This window comes from Oncorhynchus mykiss, chromosome 14 (genome assembly GCF_013265735.2).
Source record: "Oncorhynchus mykiss isolate Arlee chromosome 14, USDA_OmykA_1.1, whole genome shotgun sequence".
In the NCBI taxonomy this organism is placed as follows: Eukaryota; Metazoa; Chordata; class Actinopteri; order Salmoniformes; family Salmonidae; genus Oncorhynchus; species Oncorhynchus mykiss.
The window spans coordinates 10,101,463-10,117,738 of record NC_048578.1 but is presented as its reverse complement, the minus strand read 5'-3'; the positions used below and the strand labels follow the sequence as shown (position 1 = coordinate 10,117,738).

At 47.9% G+C, this 16,276-nt stretch overlaps 1 protein-coding gene across 10 annotated transcripts in view; it reads left to right on the top strand.

The window, feature by feature from the left end:
- LOC110488757 (phospholipid-transporting ATPase 11C) overlaps positions 1-16,276 on the top strand; it is a 73,843-nt gene that overhangs the window by 38,906 nt on the left and 18,661 nt on the right. For all 10 annotated transcript variants that reach the window (XR_005035919.1, XR_005035917.1, XR_005035918.1 and 7 more), the window contains 8 exons: positions 6,651-6,731; positions 7,431-7,538; positions 7,921-8,049; positions 9,379-9,467; positions 10,375-10,425; positions 10,883-10,947; positions 11,033-11,114; positions 15,834-15,984. Coding sequence is in view for 6 of the 10 variants with exons in the window: in XM_036942912.1 (XP_036798807.1) it covers positions 6,651-6,731; positions 7,431-7,538; positions 7,921-8,049; positions 9,379-9,467; positions 10,375-10,425; positions 10,883-10,947; positions 11,033-11,114; positions 15,834-15,984 (756 nt within the window). In the remaining 4 variants the exon portion in view is untranslated. The remainder of the gene's footprint in view (positions 1-6,650; positions 6,732-7,430; positions 7,539-7,920; positions 8,050-9,378; positions 9,468-10,374; positions 10,426-10,882; positions 10,948-11,032; positions 11,115-15,833; positions 15,985-16,276) is intronic.

Below are 16,276 nucleotides of genomic sequence, written 5' to 3'. Positions count from 1 at the left end.
TTTGGCTCAATTCCATTGGAAGAACCAGAAGGAACTAGGACTAATGGGATCTGGGAAGCAGCAGGCAAAGGGTGGGTGAGATGCTGTAGTCCTGAACTCTGAACTTGTTAGTCAATTGGCAACAGTTCATCGCCTCTGCTGTCTTCAGTGGCATAATCAAATTTGATGATTCATATACAACAGGTGTAGACCTTACAGTGAAATTCTTCCTTACGAGCCTCTAACCATCAATGCAGTTTAAAAAAAAAATACAGATAAGAAATAAAAGAAGTCATTAAAGAGCAGCAGTAAAATAACAATACAAACAGACTATATACAGCGGGGTACCGGTACAGAGTCAATGTGCGGGGGCACCGGTTTGTTAAGGTAATATTTACATGTAGGTAGAGTTATTAAAGTGACTGCATAGATGATAACAACGGAGGGTAGCAGCAGTGTAAAAGAGGTGGGGGGGGGGGGGCTCAACATAAAGAGTCTGGCTAGCCATTTGATAGATGTTCAGGTCTTATGGCTTGGGGGTTTGAAGCTGTTTAGAAGCCTCTTGAACCTAGAACTTGGCGCTCCGGTGCTGCTTGCCATGCGGTAGCAGAGAGAATAGTCTATGACTAGGGTGGCTGGAGTCTTTGACAATTTTTAGGGCCTTCCTCTGACACCGCCTGGTATAGAGGTCCTGGATGGCAGGAAGCTTGGCCCCAGTGAAGTACTGGGCTGTTCGCACCACCCTCTGTAGTACCTTGCAGTCTGAGGCCAAGCAGTTGCCATACCAGGCAGTGATGCAACCAGTCAGGATGCTCTCGATGGTGCAGCGGAATAACCTTTTTGAGGATCTTAGACCCATGCCAAATCTTTTCAGTCTCCTGAGGGGGAATAGGTGTTGTCGTGCCCTCTTCACAACTGTCTTGGTGTGCTTGGACCATGTTAGTTTGTTGGTGATGTGGACACCAATGAACTTGAAGCTCTCAACCTGCTCCACTGCAGCCCCGTCGATGAGAATGGGGGCGTGCTTAAACCTCCTTTTCCTGTAGTCCAATCATCTCCTCAGCTGCCTCCTGTTCTTTTATTCACTGTGACCTTTACCTGTTTGAGTAGTGTATCAGTGGGTTCATCTTGGTGTACTGTGTGTACAGTGGATGTACTGGAGTGTGTGGTAAATCAGCATAGTGTGTTCAAGTTAGATTTGAAGGAGCATTTGCAACGTAAATGTGCAAAAGTGTGAGTCATGATTTTGTAAGAGGTTGTTTGTGTGTGGTGATTGCGCGCGCACTCGCATTGTTTTCCCAGCCTGGTATGTGGTTGTCCGCTACTAATCCAGCCTTACACACACACACACACACACACTTTCACATCTTGTCACACCTGCACCTTTCAATTCCCCAGAGGCTTCATGCAAATGGGCCAACAGAATCCAAACACACAAACCCCCCCCCCTCCTCTTTTTCCTTTTACCTCTATCTAACATGCTGACCAGACCGCTCACGTGCCCACGTGTGCGTGCTGATTTTGTCCATCCACACCAGACGCGATCAGGACACGCAGGTGGAAATATCTCAACCAACTATATTCATTTGGGGACAGGTTGAAATGCATAAATGTATGTCAATTTAGCTAGCTAGCTTGCTGTTGCTAGCTAATTTATCCTGGGATGTTAGTTAGATCAGCATGTTAGTGAGTCGCTCTTCTCTCTGTCGCAAGTCTATTTCTCTGTCTCTCGCCCTCGGCGAGCGTCTCCACGCTCTCTCCTCCACGCTCTCTCCTCCACGCCCTCTGCGAGCGTCTCCACGCTCTCTCCTCCACGCTCTCTCCTCCACGCTCTCTCCTCCACGCTCTCTCCTCCACGCTCTCTCCTCCAGGCTCTCTCCTCCAGGCTCTCTCCTCCAGGCTCTCTCCTCCAGGCTCTCTCCTCCAGGCTCTCTCCTCCAGGCTCTCTCCTCCAGGCTCTCTCCTCCAGGCTCTCTCCTCCAGGCTCTCTCCTCCAGGCTCTCTCCTCCACGCCCTCGGCGAGCGTCTCCACGCTCTCTCCTCGACGCTCTCTCGCTCTCTCCTCCACGCTCTCTCGCCCTCTCCTCCACGCTCTCTCGCCCTCTCCTCCACGCTCTCTCGCCCTCTCCTCCACGCTCTCTCGCCCTCTCCTCCACGCTCTCTCGCCCTCTCCTCCACGCTCTCTCGCCCTCTCCTCCACGCTCTCTCGCCCTCTCCTCCACGCTCTCTCGCCCTCTCCTCCACGCTCTCTCGCCCTCTCCTCCACGCTCTCTCGCCCTCTCCTCCACGCTCTCTCGCCCTCTCCTCTACGCTCTCTCGCCCTCGGCGAGCGTCTCCACGCTCTCTCCTCCACGCTCTCACGCTCTCTCCTCCACGCTCTCGCCCTCGGCGAGCGTCTCCACGCCCTCGGCGAGCGTCTCCACGCCCTCGGCGAGCGTCTCCACGCCCTCGGCGAGCGTCTCCACGCTCTCTCCTCCATGCTCTCACACTCTCTCCTCCACGCTCTCTCGCCCTCGGCGAGCGTCTCCACGCTCTCTCCTCCACGCTCTCACACTCTCTCCTCCACGCTCTCTCGCCCTCGGCGAGCATCTCCACGCTCTCTTCTCCGCTCTCTCGCCCTCGGCGAGCGTCTCCACGCTCTCTTCTCCATGCTCTCACACTCTCTCCTCCACGCTCTCTCGCCCTTGGCGAGCGTCTCCACGCTCTCTCCTCCACGCTCTCACACTCGCTCCTCCACGCTCTCTCGCCCTCGGCGAGCGTCTCCACGCTCTCTCGCCCACGCTCTCTCGCCCACGCGTCGCTCTCTCGGCAAGTGTCGCTCTCTCGGCAAGTGTCGCTCTCTCGGCAAGTGTCGCTCTCTCGGCAAGTGTCGCTCTCTCGGCAAGTGTCGCTCTCTCGGCAAGTGTCGCTCTCTCGGCAAGTGTCGCTCTCTCGGCAAGTGTCGCTCTCTCGGCAAGTGTCGCTCTCTCGGCAAGTGTCGCTCTCTCGGCAAGTGTCGCTCTCTCGGCAAGTGTCGCTCTCTCGGCAAGTGTCGCTCGCTCGGCAAGTGTCGCTCGCTCGGCAAGTGTCGCTCTCTCGCCCTCGGCGAGCGTCTCCACGCTCTCTCGCCCTCGCTCGTTCGCCCTCTCGCTCGGCAAGTGTCGCTCGCTCGGCAAGTGTCGCTCTCTCGGCAAGTGTCGCTCTCTCGGCAAGTGTCGCTCTCTCGGCAAGTGTCGCTCTCTCGGCAAGTGTCGCTCTCTCGGCAAGTGTCGCTCTCTCGGCAAGTGTCGCTCTCTCGGCAAGTGTCGCTCTCTCGGCAAGTGTCGCTCTCTCGGCAAGTGTCGCTCTCTCGGCAAGTGTCGCTCTCTCGGCAAGTGTCGCTCTCTCGGCAAGTGTCGCTCTCTCGGCAAGTGTCGCTCTCTCGGCAAGTGTCGCTCGCTCGGCAAGTGTCGCTCGCTCGCCCTCGCTCGTTCGCCCTCTCGCTCGGCAAGTGTCGCTCGCTCGGCAAGTGTCGCTCGCTCGGCAAGTGTCGCTCGCTCGGCAAGTGTCGCTCGCTCGCCCTCTCGCTCGGCAAGCGTCGCGGCGCTCCCAGCGCAGACTGCAAGTGGACTACAGAGAAACCTGCCCCAGAGTGTCGCTCGCTCTCGGCGTGTGTGTCTCTCGCTCGCTCTCGGCGTGTGTGTCTCTCGCTCGCTCTCGGCGTGTGTCTCTTGCTCTCTCTCCATTACTGATTGTCTATCTCGCTTTGTTTGACAATCAGTAACGGGGAGAGAGACTTACTATCTCTCTACGCTGCTGACTTAAGCAGCCAGGAAGCCCTCCTGTACTTATGAGAACCTCAAATAGACTCTATAGAAAAAAGCACCACTGTCCTCTAAATAGCTCTGCATGCCTTGCTGCCTGCCTCCTGATGGAATGGGAGCGGGGTTGGAGAGAGAGATGGAGAGAGGGCCCCTGCCTCCCCTGCCCTGGGACCTGAGGGACTGTCACTCACACTGACACACTTCTTCCCTGTTCAGATGTAGGGCTCTTTATCAGTGTCAGAGATCTAACCCACCCGTCAGTTCGGTGGAGGAGTCCTCCTATAGCAGAATGCTCGTTCCTATCAAATGACTAGGTTTGGGTTTTGGTGCAGTGTGTGTGTGTGTGTGTGTGTATATATATATATATATATATATGTGTGTATGTATATGTGTATGTATATATATATATGTATGTATATATATGTATATATATATATGTATGTATATATATGTATATATATATATATATATGTATATGTATATATATATGTATATATATATATATATATATATGTATATATATATATATATATATATATGTATATATGTATATGTGTGTGTGTCAAAAGTTGAGGAATGGGCCTGTTATTTTGTGGTTATTTGCAGGGGTATGGTCTGTAGTTGTGTGATTAATGTGTGACATTCAAGTTTGGTGGAGCGTAGAAAATGTACGAGGGAGGGGAAGTGAACAACGCTCAGGAGAAATAGCCCCCCCCCCCCCACCCAGGTAATACTAGGGGAACATTGGGGTGGGTGTCCAGTGTTTATTTTGTTAGCAGCTGTGGAAAAGTTAGCAGGTGGTGGGGGGCTATGGGTGTGGAGTGTTTGTGTGATATAGTGCACTCTGTAGTGGCCACACTCTGCAGTATTGTGGCGCGAACCAAATCATGCCTTGCGGTCGGGTGGGACTGACCGTGTCGGGGACATACTGTCCCCGGCACTTTCAGCCGCAATACAGCCAGTCACTCTTTTAATATCTTTAATCGGCCTGGACTGGCCACGTCTAGCCCCACTCCCTACCTCCAGATGGGCTTTTATCAATTTATTAAAACGACATGCGCTTTCGACCGCCCCTATCAACATCGATCACCTGCCTGGGGGGCAGCATTAGTTACAGCTGCATAGACTTGCTGAGGGTGGAGAGGGTCCGGGCTGGGCCAGGAGAGGTGAGAGGGGAGATGTATTCAATAAAATTCGTGCTCCACCTGAGGGAACCGGCTGGTCCACTGAGGAGTCTCTAACACTGAGACCTGCCACCTGGGTCAACCCAGCTCCACACATTATAGTAAAGTCTTCTCGCGGCCTCTATTTCTGTCCGGGAACACCTGGAGCTACAGAAGAGGAGAGGAGAGGACGGTTTCACTCTCACATTCGCCCTCCTTTCTTTGACTGACTCCCGGGGAGAGAAACAATGGAGAGTCTGTTCTCTGTTTTCCCTGATTCTGCATTCTGGCTGAAGGTTCAATGTGCACCAGTCCATTTCGGCCTTCTAATTGAATTATTAACTGTAATCACAGCAGTCGGCGCTGAAATACTTTAGTGCTCAGTACGCTGGCTGCGTGTGTGTTCGCGGAAGGATGTGTTGCTGAGGGAGCAGCGAGTTCTCTTTCACTTCCTCATTGTCAGTCCTCTCACAGGTGAGCAGGGAAACACCTGAAAGAGGGCTCACAACACGGCTCCTGCCTCAGCTGATACCTATCGGACATCTTGTACAGCTCATGCTCTGAATGCCAAATACGCGTGTGTGCACAACTGTGTGTGTGTTCCGTAACAAGCGCCACTTGCTCAGTGGGAGCCTCTGGCGTCTCCTGAAAGCCCCTGGCGTGCTGCAGGATCAGGAGAGCGGGGGTAAATCTGCCTTGTGACAGCATTAAGAGGGTACACACACAATTACACAAAGGCTGCGTGTTGTTGGGGGCTGTTTTTGCAGGTCAAGCTTTTGTCTCTGTGCTCCTGAGCTGCTAGTTGCTTGGGATTACCTGACTGGCCCTGTGTAGGCCCGCTTTCGGTCTCTAGGCTCATTAGTGGCCAGATTCCTGTACACGTGCACACACACAGATTCCTGTACGCGCACACACACAGATTTCTGTACTGCCCCTGGCCTGCTGTCCAGCACGGCTCTCAGGGCCTGCTCCGTGTTCTGTTGGCATCAGCACCAGGCAGGCAGCAGGAACCAGCCCCCGTGTGGTTTTAGATTAAATACCACGGTGTCCCTGGCCCACTTAATTAGGTGTCCTGCAGGTCCAAGCTGCTTGGGTTCTTCTCCTATTTTGTCTCAGTACAAAATGTCTCCATGTCTCTCTGTTGGACGGAGAGAGGAGAGATTAGGTGCTGTGGAGCCGAGACTGGCGCACACACACACGTGCACGCGCATACTCAGGCAGACATGCACTACAACCTGTATTTATGTGGGAGTGCCCCCGCCCATGTGCTCGGAAGAATCTGTTGTAACCTGTCCAATGTTGTTTTTTTCTTCCATACAATGTATTCTCGTCTAAGAAATGGCCTTGGAAATGACTCTTTCACTGCACCACTCCTGAGACAGTCTCCTAGCTACGTTGTAGGCGAGATAATCACTAATAATCTGAGTAGATTTGGCTACCATTTGCCATTAGTCAATAGTGGTAGAATGATGATTTACTGGGAAAGACGGGTTGATCTGTGGTTATCTGAAGGTTGGAATACACACATTCACAGTATACCTGCTTGAGGTCCTCCAATCAGCGGGGAGGGTGGAGGATGTGATTTTTGCAATTGGTTGTTTTATGTTTTGATTTAAAAAAATAAATGAAGCGTTGTTAGACCTATTAATAGAAAAGTATCTTGTCTTATGAGGCTTTATTATCTGAATGGTATAGTACATAAAGTATCTGGTATTCTGTTCTACAGGTCATTGTAGACACCCCCACCAGCCCAGTCACTAGTGGCCTGCCATTGTTCTTCGTCATCACAGTAACAGCCATTAAACAGGTAAGACACTGTCCCCATTTTGAATTCATTGCCCCCCCCCCCCCCCCCCCTTTGAAATATAACAATTACTAGAATGGACATACCCATTCTAAAGGGGTCTTTCACATTTTACAATTCTACAAATGACATAAATTAAATGTATAGCCCCTCTGTACATCTCTCCCTCCTCTCTTCCACGTTTTTAATAACATACCTTTCCCTTTAAATGCGTATATTTTAGCGGTTGAAATATTGAATCATTTCAAATGCTTTGTTATTTTTGTCAAAGCCGAAGTAATGCTGGCCGTGCGGGTCAATGCCGGTTGTCTGGAGACCAAATGGTGTGACAGTCTCTAGTATATTGTCTCTGACTGCTGCAGCTGTGTTCCAGCTTTTTAGATGTATTGTTTTAGGGATTGGCTTTTCTGGTGCCCTGCTGCTAGGGCTTTTTGAAATGCACAATGGAGGGTGGACTTCCTATATGGGACACATTGATGGCAGCTAGCGACGCTGCTGCCTTTATCCAGGCTTTGAAGTGGGACACCAGGGGAGGTTCTCTGTAGACTGGGCGAGGTGAACACAGACCTGTAGTCAGTTCCGTACTAAAAAGACGTGTGTGTGTGTGTGTGTGTCGCTCTCTCGCTCCTTCTCCCCCTTCCTCCCTCTCGCTCTCCCGCTCCTTCTCCCCCTTCCTCCCTCTCCCTCCCATATCTCTCTCAGGGCTATGAGGACTGGCTGCGGCACAAGGCAGACAATGAGGTGAATAAGTACCTGGTGACGGTGCTGGAGGACGGCCGGAGAGCACGCAAGGAGAGCGAGAAGATCAAGGTAGCTTTTCAGATAAGCTGCGCCTCTGCCAAGTCCCCTAGAAATAAATATCCCCTTGGGGACGCGGGCGGGGTGGAGGGGAAGGAGAGGTAGTTGGCATTTTGGCATGTTCCAGTGTTTTTGATAGTGTTGCTCTACTGTACCGTATGGTAATCCCAAGTAGGTAATGCTGAATGAAGGAAGGTGGATGGTATTTCAGTCACGTATAGATTTACAACCCCAAATTGACCTCTAGACCTCCCTATGCACATTGGAACTGTGTAGATCTGCGTGGATTTGACAGGTATAATCTTCACAGACCTTCACATGTGCACAGGGGACTATTGGTGGATTTGGGATGGGCCTCGCCTCTACGTTCCTTACGTGTTCTATGTTCCACTAGGTCGGGGATGTGGTGGAGGTGGTGGAGGATGAGACCTTCCCCTGTGACCTCATCCTGCTGCAGTCCAGCCGGGAGGACGAGACCTGCTTTGTCACCACGGCCAGTCTGGACGGGGAGTCCAACCATAAGGTGGAGTGCTGCTACAGTAACACCAGTGTCACGGTGCCATTGAGGCGTGTGGTCTGTGGGGGCATGACATCGCTTTCAATCTGCCGTCACTCCCACTCCTTTTCTCAATCCAGGCATTCGTCACGTGCTTTGTAAACAACAGGTGTAGACGAACAGTGACATTTTTACTTATGGGTACATTTCCAACAATGCAGAGTAAAAAATGGAAATAGATTAGACGGTGTATGTCTCAGCGTATGTGAAAGTGTGTGTTGGAGCGTCGGTGTCAGTATGTGTGGTGTTACGAAACGTCTCGTAGCCCGTAACAGAGGGAGACAACACGGAGATAAAGAAATAACAAACATATATATTTATCAAATGAAGTCAACTATATCCAAGTAAAAATGTGTGTGTGTGTGTGGTCAGTAGTGTAAGTGAGTGGATGTGCATAGATGGTGATAATAAGGGGTGTTGAGAGGTACCAAAACAAATGAACACACAAGCCCCAAAATGCCACAACCAAAAACAGTCTGTCTGCGTGGAGAGTCCCAGGAGTGTCCCATTTTACTGATGACCCTCCCAGTTCCGCCCACCGACATCCTATTAAGCAAAACAAGAGCAGCGAGAGAGAAAGTGCAGCAGTCACTGTGGGTCGAGTCCTGTGTGTGTACTCAGTCGGTGCAGAACAGGGTCAATGCAGGTAATCGAGGTAGACCTCTGATTAGCAGTCTTATGGCTTGGGGGTAGAAACTTATCAGGGTCCTGTTACTTCCAGACTTGGTGCACTGGTACTGCTTGCCGTGCGGTAGCAGAGAGAATGGTCTGTGGCTGGAGTCTTTAACAGTTTTTTTGAGGGCCTTCCTCTGTCACCGCCTGGTATAGACGTCCTGAATGGCAGGGAGCTCGGCCCCAGTGATGTACTGGGCCGTACACTACCCTCTGTATAGCACCTTGCGGTCGGATGCCAGTTGCCGTACCAAGCGGTGACACGTCCAGGCAAGATGCTCCCGATGGTGCAGCTGTAGAACGTTTTGAGGATCTGAGGGCCCATGCCAAATCTTTGCAGCCTCCTGAGGGGGAAGAGGCATCGTTGTGCCCTCGTCACAACTGTGTGGGTGTGTGTGGGCCATGATAATTGCTTAGGGATGTGGACACCGAGGAACTCGAAGCTCTCGACCCACTCCACTACAGCCCCGTCGACGTGTGTTAGAGTGCGTGACTACATGCGCCTGTGTATGTGTGTGTGGGTTGCAGTGATGACCTGAAATAGTCAGCACTCACTTACTTACTTTCTCTCTCTCTCTCTCGATCTCTCTCTGTCATCTCTCTCTCTCTCTCTCTCTCTCTCAGACACACTACACAGTGCCAGACACAGAGAAGGGCCTGGAGTCTCTCAGTGCCACCGTGGAGTGCGAGCAGCCGCAGCCTGACCTCTACAAGTAGGCTCTGTCGTCCTCGCGTGTTCCTCACGCAGAGCTCTGAGAGTAGCAGTGCTGATCTCGGATCAGTCCCCCCCCCAGTCTATACAATGATGATCTGAAAGCCAATATTGATCATAGATCAGCACTTCTACACGAGAGGCTTTGTGAAAACTGTCCCTGGACTGTAAAAACATGTGCACGCTGATTTGTTAGGGTGTAGGGCTTTAGTCAGTTTAATCCACTGTCAATCGGGAATGTCCCAATGACATTTTGATAGCAACAGTGTCATTAGGTAGAGTGTTGGCAGGCTATAAGCTTTCTAGCTCTCTGACAGGTTATTATTAGCGACGTTGGACTGTTAGTAAACCTGATTGGTGGAAGAGACTGGCCAGCAATTGAAGGGAAGGTTCAGTTAGATTTGGTCCGTGCTGCATAGAGGAACAGACCCAGTCGTTTGAACAGCTGGCGTCTCTCCAGAGACTTATTGGTTTGGCGCCACCTATGGCCAAGGAGCGGCCGTTACAGTACAATTTGGCGCCATAAATGCATCAGTGACGTTTCAGACAGCCTAAGGAACTGAAGACGCCAGATGCTGCTCCTTTTCGCAATCAATAAAACAGAGTTGCCGTGCCAGCGTGCTGTCGGACAAACCACCCATCATATTAGCTCGCTCTTAATTGGTGCAGTCTATGCAAAGTCCTGGTGATCAGCATATGGCATTGTGATTAGTTTTACATCTGACTAGTCCCTGTGCTGCGGATAGTATTATTCATCAGTGTGTGTTTCTTTCTGATATCAGAGAATATTCAAATGGACCATTTCTAGCCCATTGCACAGTTGATTCAATTCAGCTCCATTGTGAGATGAGATCAAATAGAGCATCTGCCATTGGGTAGGGCATTCATGAGGGTCTGTGTTTCTACAGGTTTGTGGGGCGTATGCACATCTACAAGAATGACCAGGAGCCTGCTGTGAGGTAAGCGTTCTGGCCACTCCCCTATCGGTTCCCCCTTAGCCCTTGTTACCCCCTTCTCCCGTACCTCAGTCTAAAAAAAGAAATGAAGGCACAGTCGTTTAAGCACTCTTGTCTTTTCGCTTTTTGTATAACCATCAAATCATTATTTCATTGATCCATAACTCCAAACGAGCATGAAAGTAATACTGGACTTGGCCCAGACTCAGGGCAGCGCTTCCAAAGTGCTCTCTGAAGCGTTTGTCACCGTGGCCGCTTTGTAATGATCTTATAAAAGATGACGTTCTGTGTCCTTCACAAGAACAGTTGGGGCAGAGTAGACGTCAACTCAAGACTGCAGTTATCCATTGATAGTATTAGGCAAGAGCAAACGCTAGTGTGCCGCTATAAGAGAAGGCAGTGGTCTTGGTGTTTTTGGAGAAGGTTTGTGACTTTCTTTTCTTTGTGTGGTGTCCCTCAGGTCTTTGGGTCCAGAGAATCTCCTCCTGAAAGGCGCTACCTTGAAGAATACTCAGAAGATTTATGGTAACTCAATTGTTTAATGCAAATGAGGGTCTGAATGATGGTCAGCGTGTGAGCCTATCCTGACCAACTCTCCTTCTTCTTCTAGGAGTGGCAGTGTACTCTGGCATGGAAACCAAAATGGCTCTGAACTACCAGGGGAAGTCCCAGAAGCGATCTGTGGTGGAGAAGTAAGGGCGGGCAAAGATCGTTAGAGAAAAGGACAATCAGATGTGTAAATGAGGGACCGGTCTCAAGACCACATGTTGAGTGTCTCGGTCTTGTGTCGGATACATTTGTTCTTGGTCTTAACTCGTTCTCGGACAGTGAGGACTCGTAATTTCTTCCTGAGACCAGCCAAGTAAAAAATAAACTATCAGCTTCCATTTACGAGGCCAAATATATTATATACTCCTTTCTTGAAACATGAATACAGTGTCTTAACAGCTTTTATATCTATTATAGATATATTATAGCAGTGGAGGACCTATAGGTCTTCAGTGTGTGACAGGTTAGTATAGTGGTGAACCTATAGGTCTTCAGTGTGTAACAGGTTAGTACAGTGGTGAACCTATAGGTCTTCAGTGTGTGACAGGTTAGTATAGTGGTGAACCTATAGGTCTTCAGTGTGTAACAGGTTAGTACAGTGGTGAACCTATAGGTCTTCAGTGTGTGACAGGTTAGTACAGTGGTGAACCTATAGGTCTTCAGTGTGTGACAGGTTAGTACAGTGGAGAACCTATAGGTCTTCAGTGTGTGTGACAGGTTAGTATAGTGGTGAACCTATAGGTCTTCAGTGTGTAACAGGTTAGTACAGTGGAGAACCTATAGGTCTTCAGTGTGTGACAGGTTAGTACATTGGTGAACCTATAGGTCTTCAGTGTGTGACAGGTTAGTACATTGGTGAACCTATAGGTCTTCAGTGTGTGACAGGTTAGTACAGTGGAGAACCTATAGGCCTTCAGTGTGTGTGACAGGTTAGTATAGTGGTGAACCTATAGGTCTTCAGTGTGTGACAGGTTAGTACAGTGGAGAACCTATAGGTCTTCAGTGTGTGACAGGTTAGTACATTGGTGAACCTATAGGTCTTCAGTGTGTAACAGGTTAGTATAGTGGTGAACCTATAGGCCTTCAGTGTGTAACAGGTTAGTACAGTGGTGAACCTATAGGCCAGTGTGACAGGTTAGTACAGTGGTGAACCTATAGGTCTTCAGTGTGTGACAGGTTAGTACAGTGGAGAACCTATAGGTCTTCAGTGTGTGTGTGTAATAGGTTAGTACAGTGGAGAACCTATAGGCCTTCAGTGTGTGTAACAGGTTAGTACAGTGGAGAACCTATAGGCCTTCAGTGTGTGTGTAACAGGTTAGTACAGTGGAGAACCTATAGGTCTTCAGTGTGTAACAGGTTAGTACAGTGGTGAACCTATAGGTCTTCAGTGTGTGACAGGTTAGTACAGTGGAGAACCTATAGGTCTTCAGTGTGTGTGACAGGTTAGTATAGTGGTGAACCTATAGGTCTTCAGTGTGTGACAGGTTAGTACAGTGGAGAACCTATAGGTCTTCAGTGTGTGTGACAGGTTAGTATAGTGGTGAACCTATAGGTCTTCAGTGTGTAACAGGTTAGTACAGTGGAGAACCTATAGGTCTTCAGTGTGTGTAACAGGTTAGTATAGTGGTGAACCTATAGGTCTTCAGTGTGTGACAGGTTAGTACAGTGGAGAACCTATAGGTCTTCAGTGTGTGTGACAGGTTAGTATAGTGGTGAACCTATAGGTCTTCAGTGTGTAACAGGTTAGTACAGTGGAGAACCTATAGGTCTTCAGTGTGTGTAACAGGTTAGTACAGTGGAGAACCTATAGGTCTTCAGTGTGTAACAGGTTAGTACAGTGGAGAACCTATAGGTCTTCAGTGTGTGTAACAGGTTAGTACAGTGGAGAACCTATAGGTCTTCAGTGTGTGACAGGTTAGTGATTCTGAAAGGACATCAAGCGTAATACTAGGTCACTCATGTAGGAGAGTGCATGTTTTGTAAAACACAAAAGGCCGGTGGTGTAGTGGAGGGTATGTCAATCCACAGTTCAATGCCACTATTACTTCCCTTCCCTTTTTCAGTGGGTATTGCGTAACCTCACTCCTTAATCCTGCTGATGTGTTTCAAAGTAGTGGAGGTATACAGCTTATGTAGTACAATGGAGAAATCATCCACAAAGTAGCCTGCACAAAGTAGCCTGCACAAAGTAGCCTGCGCAAAGTAGCCTGCACAATCGCTAAGCACGTGACTTATATTCACACGCACGCCGCATATCATCTGCAGGCAGCAAGTGTGCAGCTCTCAACTGGTTTTGTCATGGAGCAGCTCACAGAAGAATGATGCAGGTAGGGTAGGGTAGGGAAGACATTTCACCTGTAAATCTACCAGTATATGCTAATTAAGGCAACAATGGGTATGCAAACCAGGTATTTAAAAAGTTTAGTCCGAAGTGTTGATTAGTAGACTATTAGTAATGCGCATTTGTCATCATGCGCCGTTTGCATCAGGGGCGTAGACATGGATTGGCCTGGGTGGACAGAGGCCCATCCATTTGGGAGCCAGGCCCTGACAAGCCCACCCAATCAGATTGATGTGGTTCAAGCATTGTTGTGGACTAAGACCAATTAAAGTTTTGTATTTTTCTATTAAAAAAAGGTGATTTTGAGAGTGAAAATCTGAAATGTAGAGGAAAACTCATTTAAAAAAAACAGGAATACACAGGAGTTTTCACATAAGGTGCCATTCCTTCCTTAGGTGGGCCGTTTGGGAACATTTTTGGCAAGATCTGAGTATACCTGGCACCACTATGCCACTGCATAGGGCCGATGGAAAGAGAGCAGTCACATACAGCATGATTTTAAAGGATAAGCAGTCCATAAACTCTGACATAGTAGGTCCCAATCAGAATACAAAAACACAACCATTGAGCATTTCCCAATGGAATTTTACAACTATTACTTCCTGTTACAAAAAACATTTCACGTTAAGCACACAACGTAACCGGTGACCTAAAGTTTAAACAACGTTTTAACTACTTTGCAGATATGAAACAGACAATCATAATATCAGTCAAAAATGTCAAATTCCCAATTTACGCTACAAAACCTACATTATAAGAGGTTATAAGTTGGCTCTATTTGACTCAGCGTTCAATAACGTACACTAAGGCATTGTTGGCAGAGTAGATGGATGCAGTTCAATGCATGATTCATATAATTCATCATTAGCATTAGTTGATCTTGTTGTTAATGTGCATAACTGAGGGGGAGAGAGCCTACCTTTTTCATGGTTGTTTGATCAACGGGACTGTAAAGTTCTCAAATGAAAGAGGACTCCTGTGGTGTTTACATATTTGCATGAATCGGCTTTTGGCGAATGCGTTCTAATGATCTGAAGTCGAGGTGTTGTAACTGCCTGTAAATACACAGTCCTGTTCCAAGTGAATGATGGAAGCCCGTGTGGCTTGTTTGTATAAAGGCCTACTGTAGTTCTGATTGGCTATAGCGCACTGGTCTATGTAGACTGCAGTGTCTATTAATTGTCCAAACGCACGGCCACTTTCCCACTCTATATTGCGATAGAATTTTCACAAATGCCTTTAGTATACGTAATTCCCAAACGTTCTAAGAATTTATGAAAATTATCATATCTACAGTGATTTGGTCGCTTGTCAGAAAATGTCATACATTTTTTTAAAGTCATTCTTCCTGGGGGTGTATTTGAATTTTTTTTAATAAGATGTCATGTTGCTAAAATGCTGTTAGCTCCACTGTAAAATGCAATTTCACACAAGTTATTTTCAAAGAGATGGCTGACAACAGCAGGCTGCAATAAAAACACAGTTCCTCTCATGATCATTTGAAACTTAACTTCTTGTTGAAAGTTATTCTTGAAAAGGGAGAACCTAATAAATTAAAAACAACATCCTCTTTGATAACACCTACTGCAGCCGCTGCACACTACCTGACAGCAAAATCTAGCTCGCTAGACTGGGAAAACTACTGCTCGCTATTGCGCAGTGAACTGTTGGATTTCAAGGCAGATGTTTTTGTAAAAACGGTCCTGCTCATTAAGTCAAAATGTGATTGGTTGATTTCTCTTTCACTCCAAAATGTTGTCCTAATACAGTTGAATGGCAGATGCCTTTTATCTAGCTTCTGATAGCCAATGGCTGACTTAGCTAGATGTATCTCCCTGGAGACCAGCAAATAAAAATACTGATTCAATCGTTTTTTTCTCTTCAGTGTTAACTCTTTCCTTTACAACAAAAACTCACAAGATTAAATCAGAACATCATTGAAAATAATAATATAATTGTCATTATATGAAAAATAATTTTGTAAATCCTTAGGCCTTCTCTGAAGGTGTAGGAGAGCTTGTTCCCCACTGTGTTTAGGTTAGTAATCATTTGTGACGGTTTTCCCCCAGCATGCATTTCTTCACTATTTTGAATGTCTAAATAATGTTCTGAAAGATGGACACAGAAATACTGGACATGTTCAACTCTTATTATGGTGGTGATTTGACAAAGTTTCCTCGTGGTCTTGAATTTGACTTATATTTTTCTGGTCTTGACTCGGTCTCGGACCCCTTGTCTCACGCTCGTGCTCCCCCCCTTCCAGTCTTGGTTTTGACTCAGACTTGATTGCTCCGGCCTTGGTCTTGAATTGGTCTCGCTTTAGGTGGTCTCGAACACAACACTGGAACAAGATCAATTGAAGGAAGCTGGGGCAGTTAGAAGGTTGATTCGGTGTCCATTCACACGGCTATCAGAGGTGTGTGTATATATATATATATATATATGAGTAGATGTTTCACAAAGTGGATGTGTATTTTCAGTGTTGCTAATGGGAGTTGGGTTGTTAATACTCGTGTTTCAGATCTATCAATGCCTTCCTGCTGGTGTACCTGTGTATCCTGGTGAGCAAGGCCCTGGTGTGCACCACGCTCAAGTACGTGTGGCAGAGCCAACCAGGCCAGGAAGAGCCCTGGTACAACCAGAAGACGCAGAAGGAGAAAGATGCCAACCTGGTGAGGCCTTCACTCAGCTAAAAAGACTTTACACAGACACACAGTTTAGCACCGTATAATGCACTCTGCTGACTGTAGTCAGTCTCAAATGCAACTTAATGCCTTATGGTGAGCCTTTTAGGCACATTTCATTGACCCAGAGTCACATTACACCGATGGCTTCTTGCACTGCATTATACGAGTGTGTTTTTTCTCCAAGGGCACTTCAGTTTGTGGAAGTGTGTTTTAACACTGTTCACCCCTCTCTCCCCCAGTACCTAAATATGTTTACTGACTTCCTGTTTTATCTGTG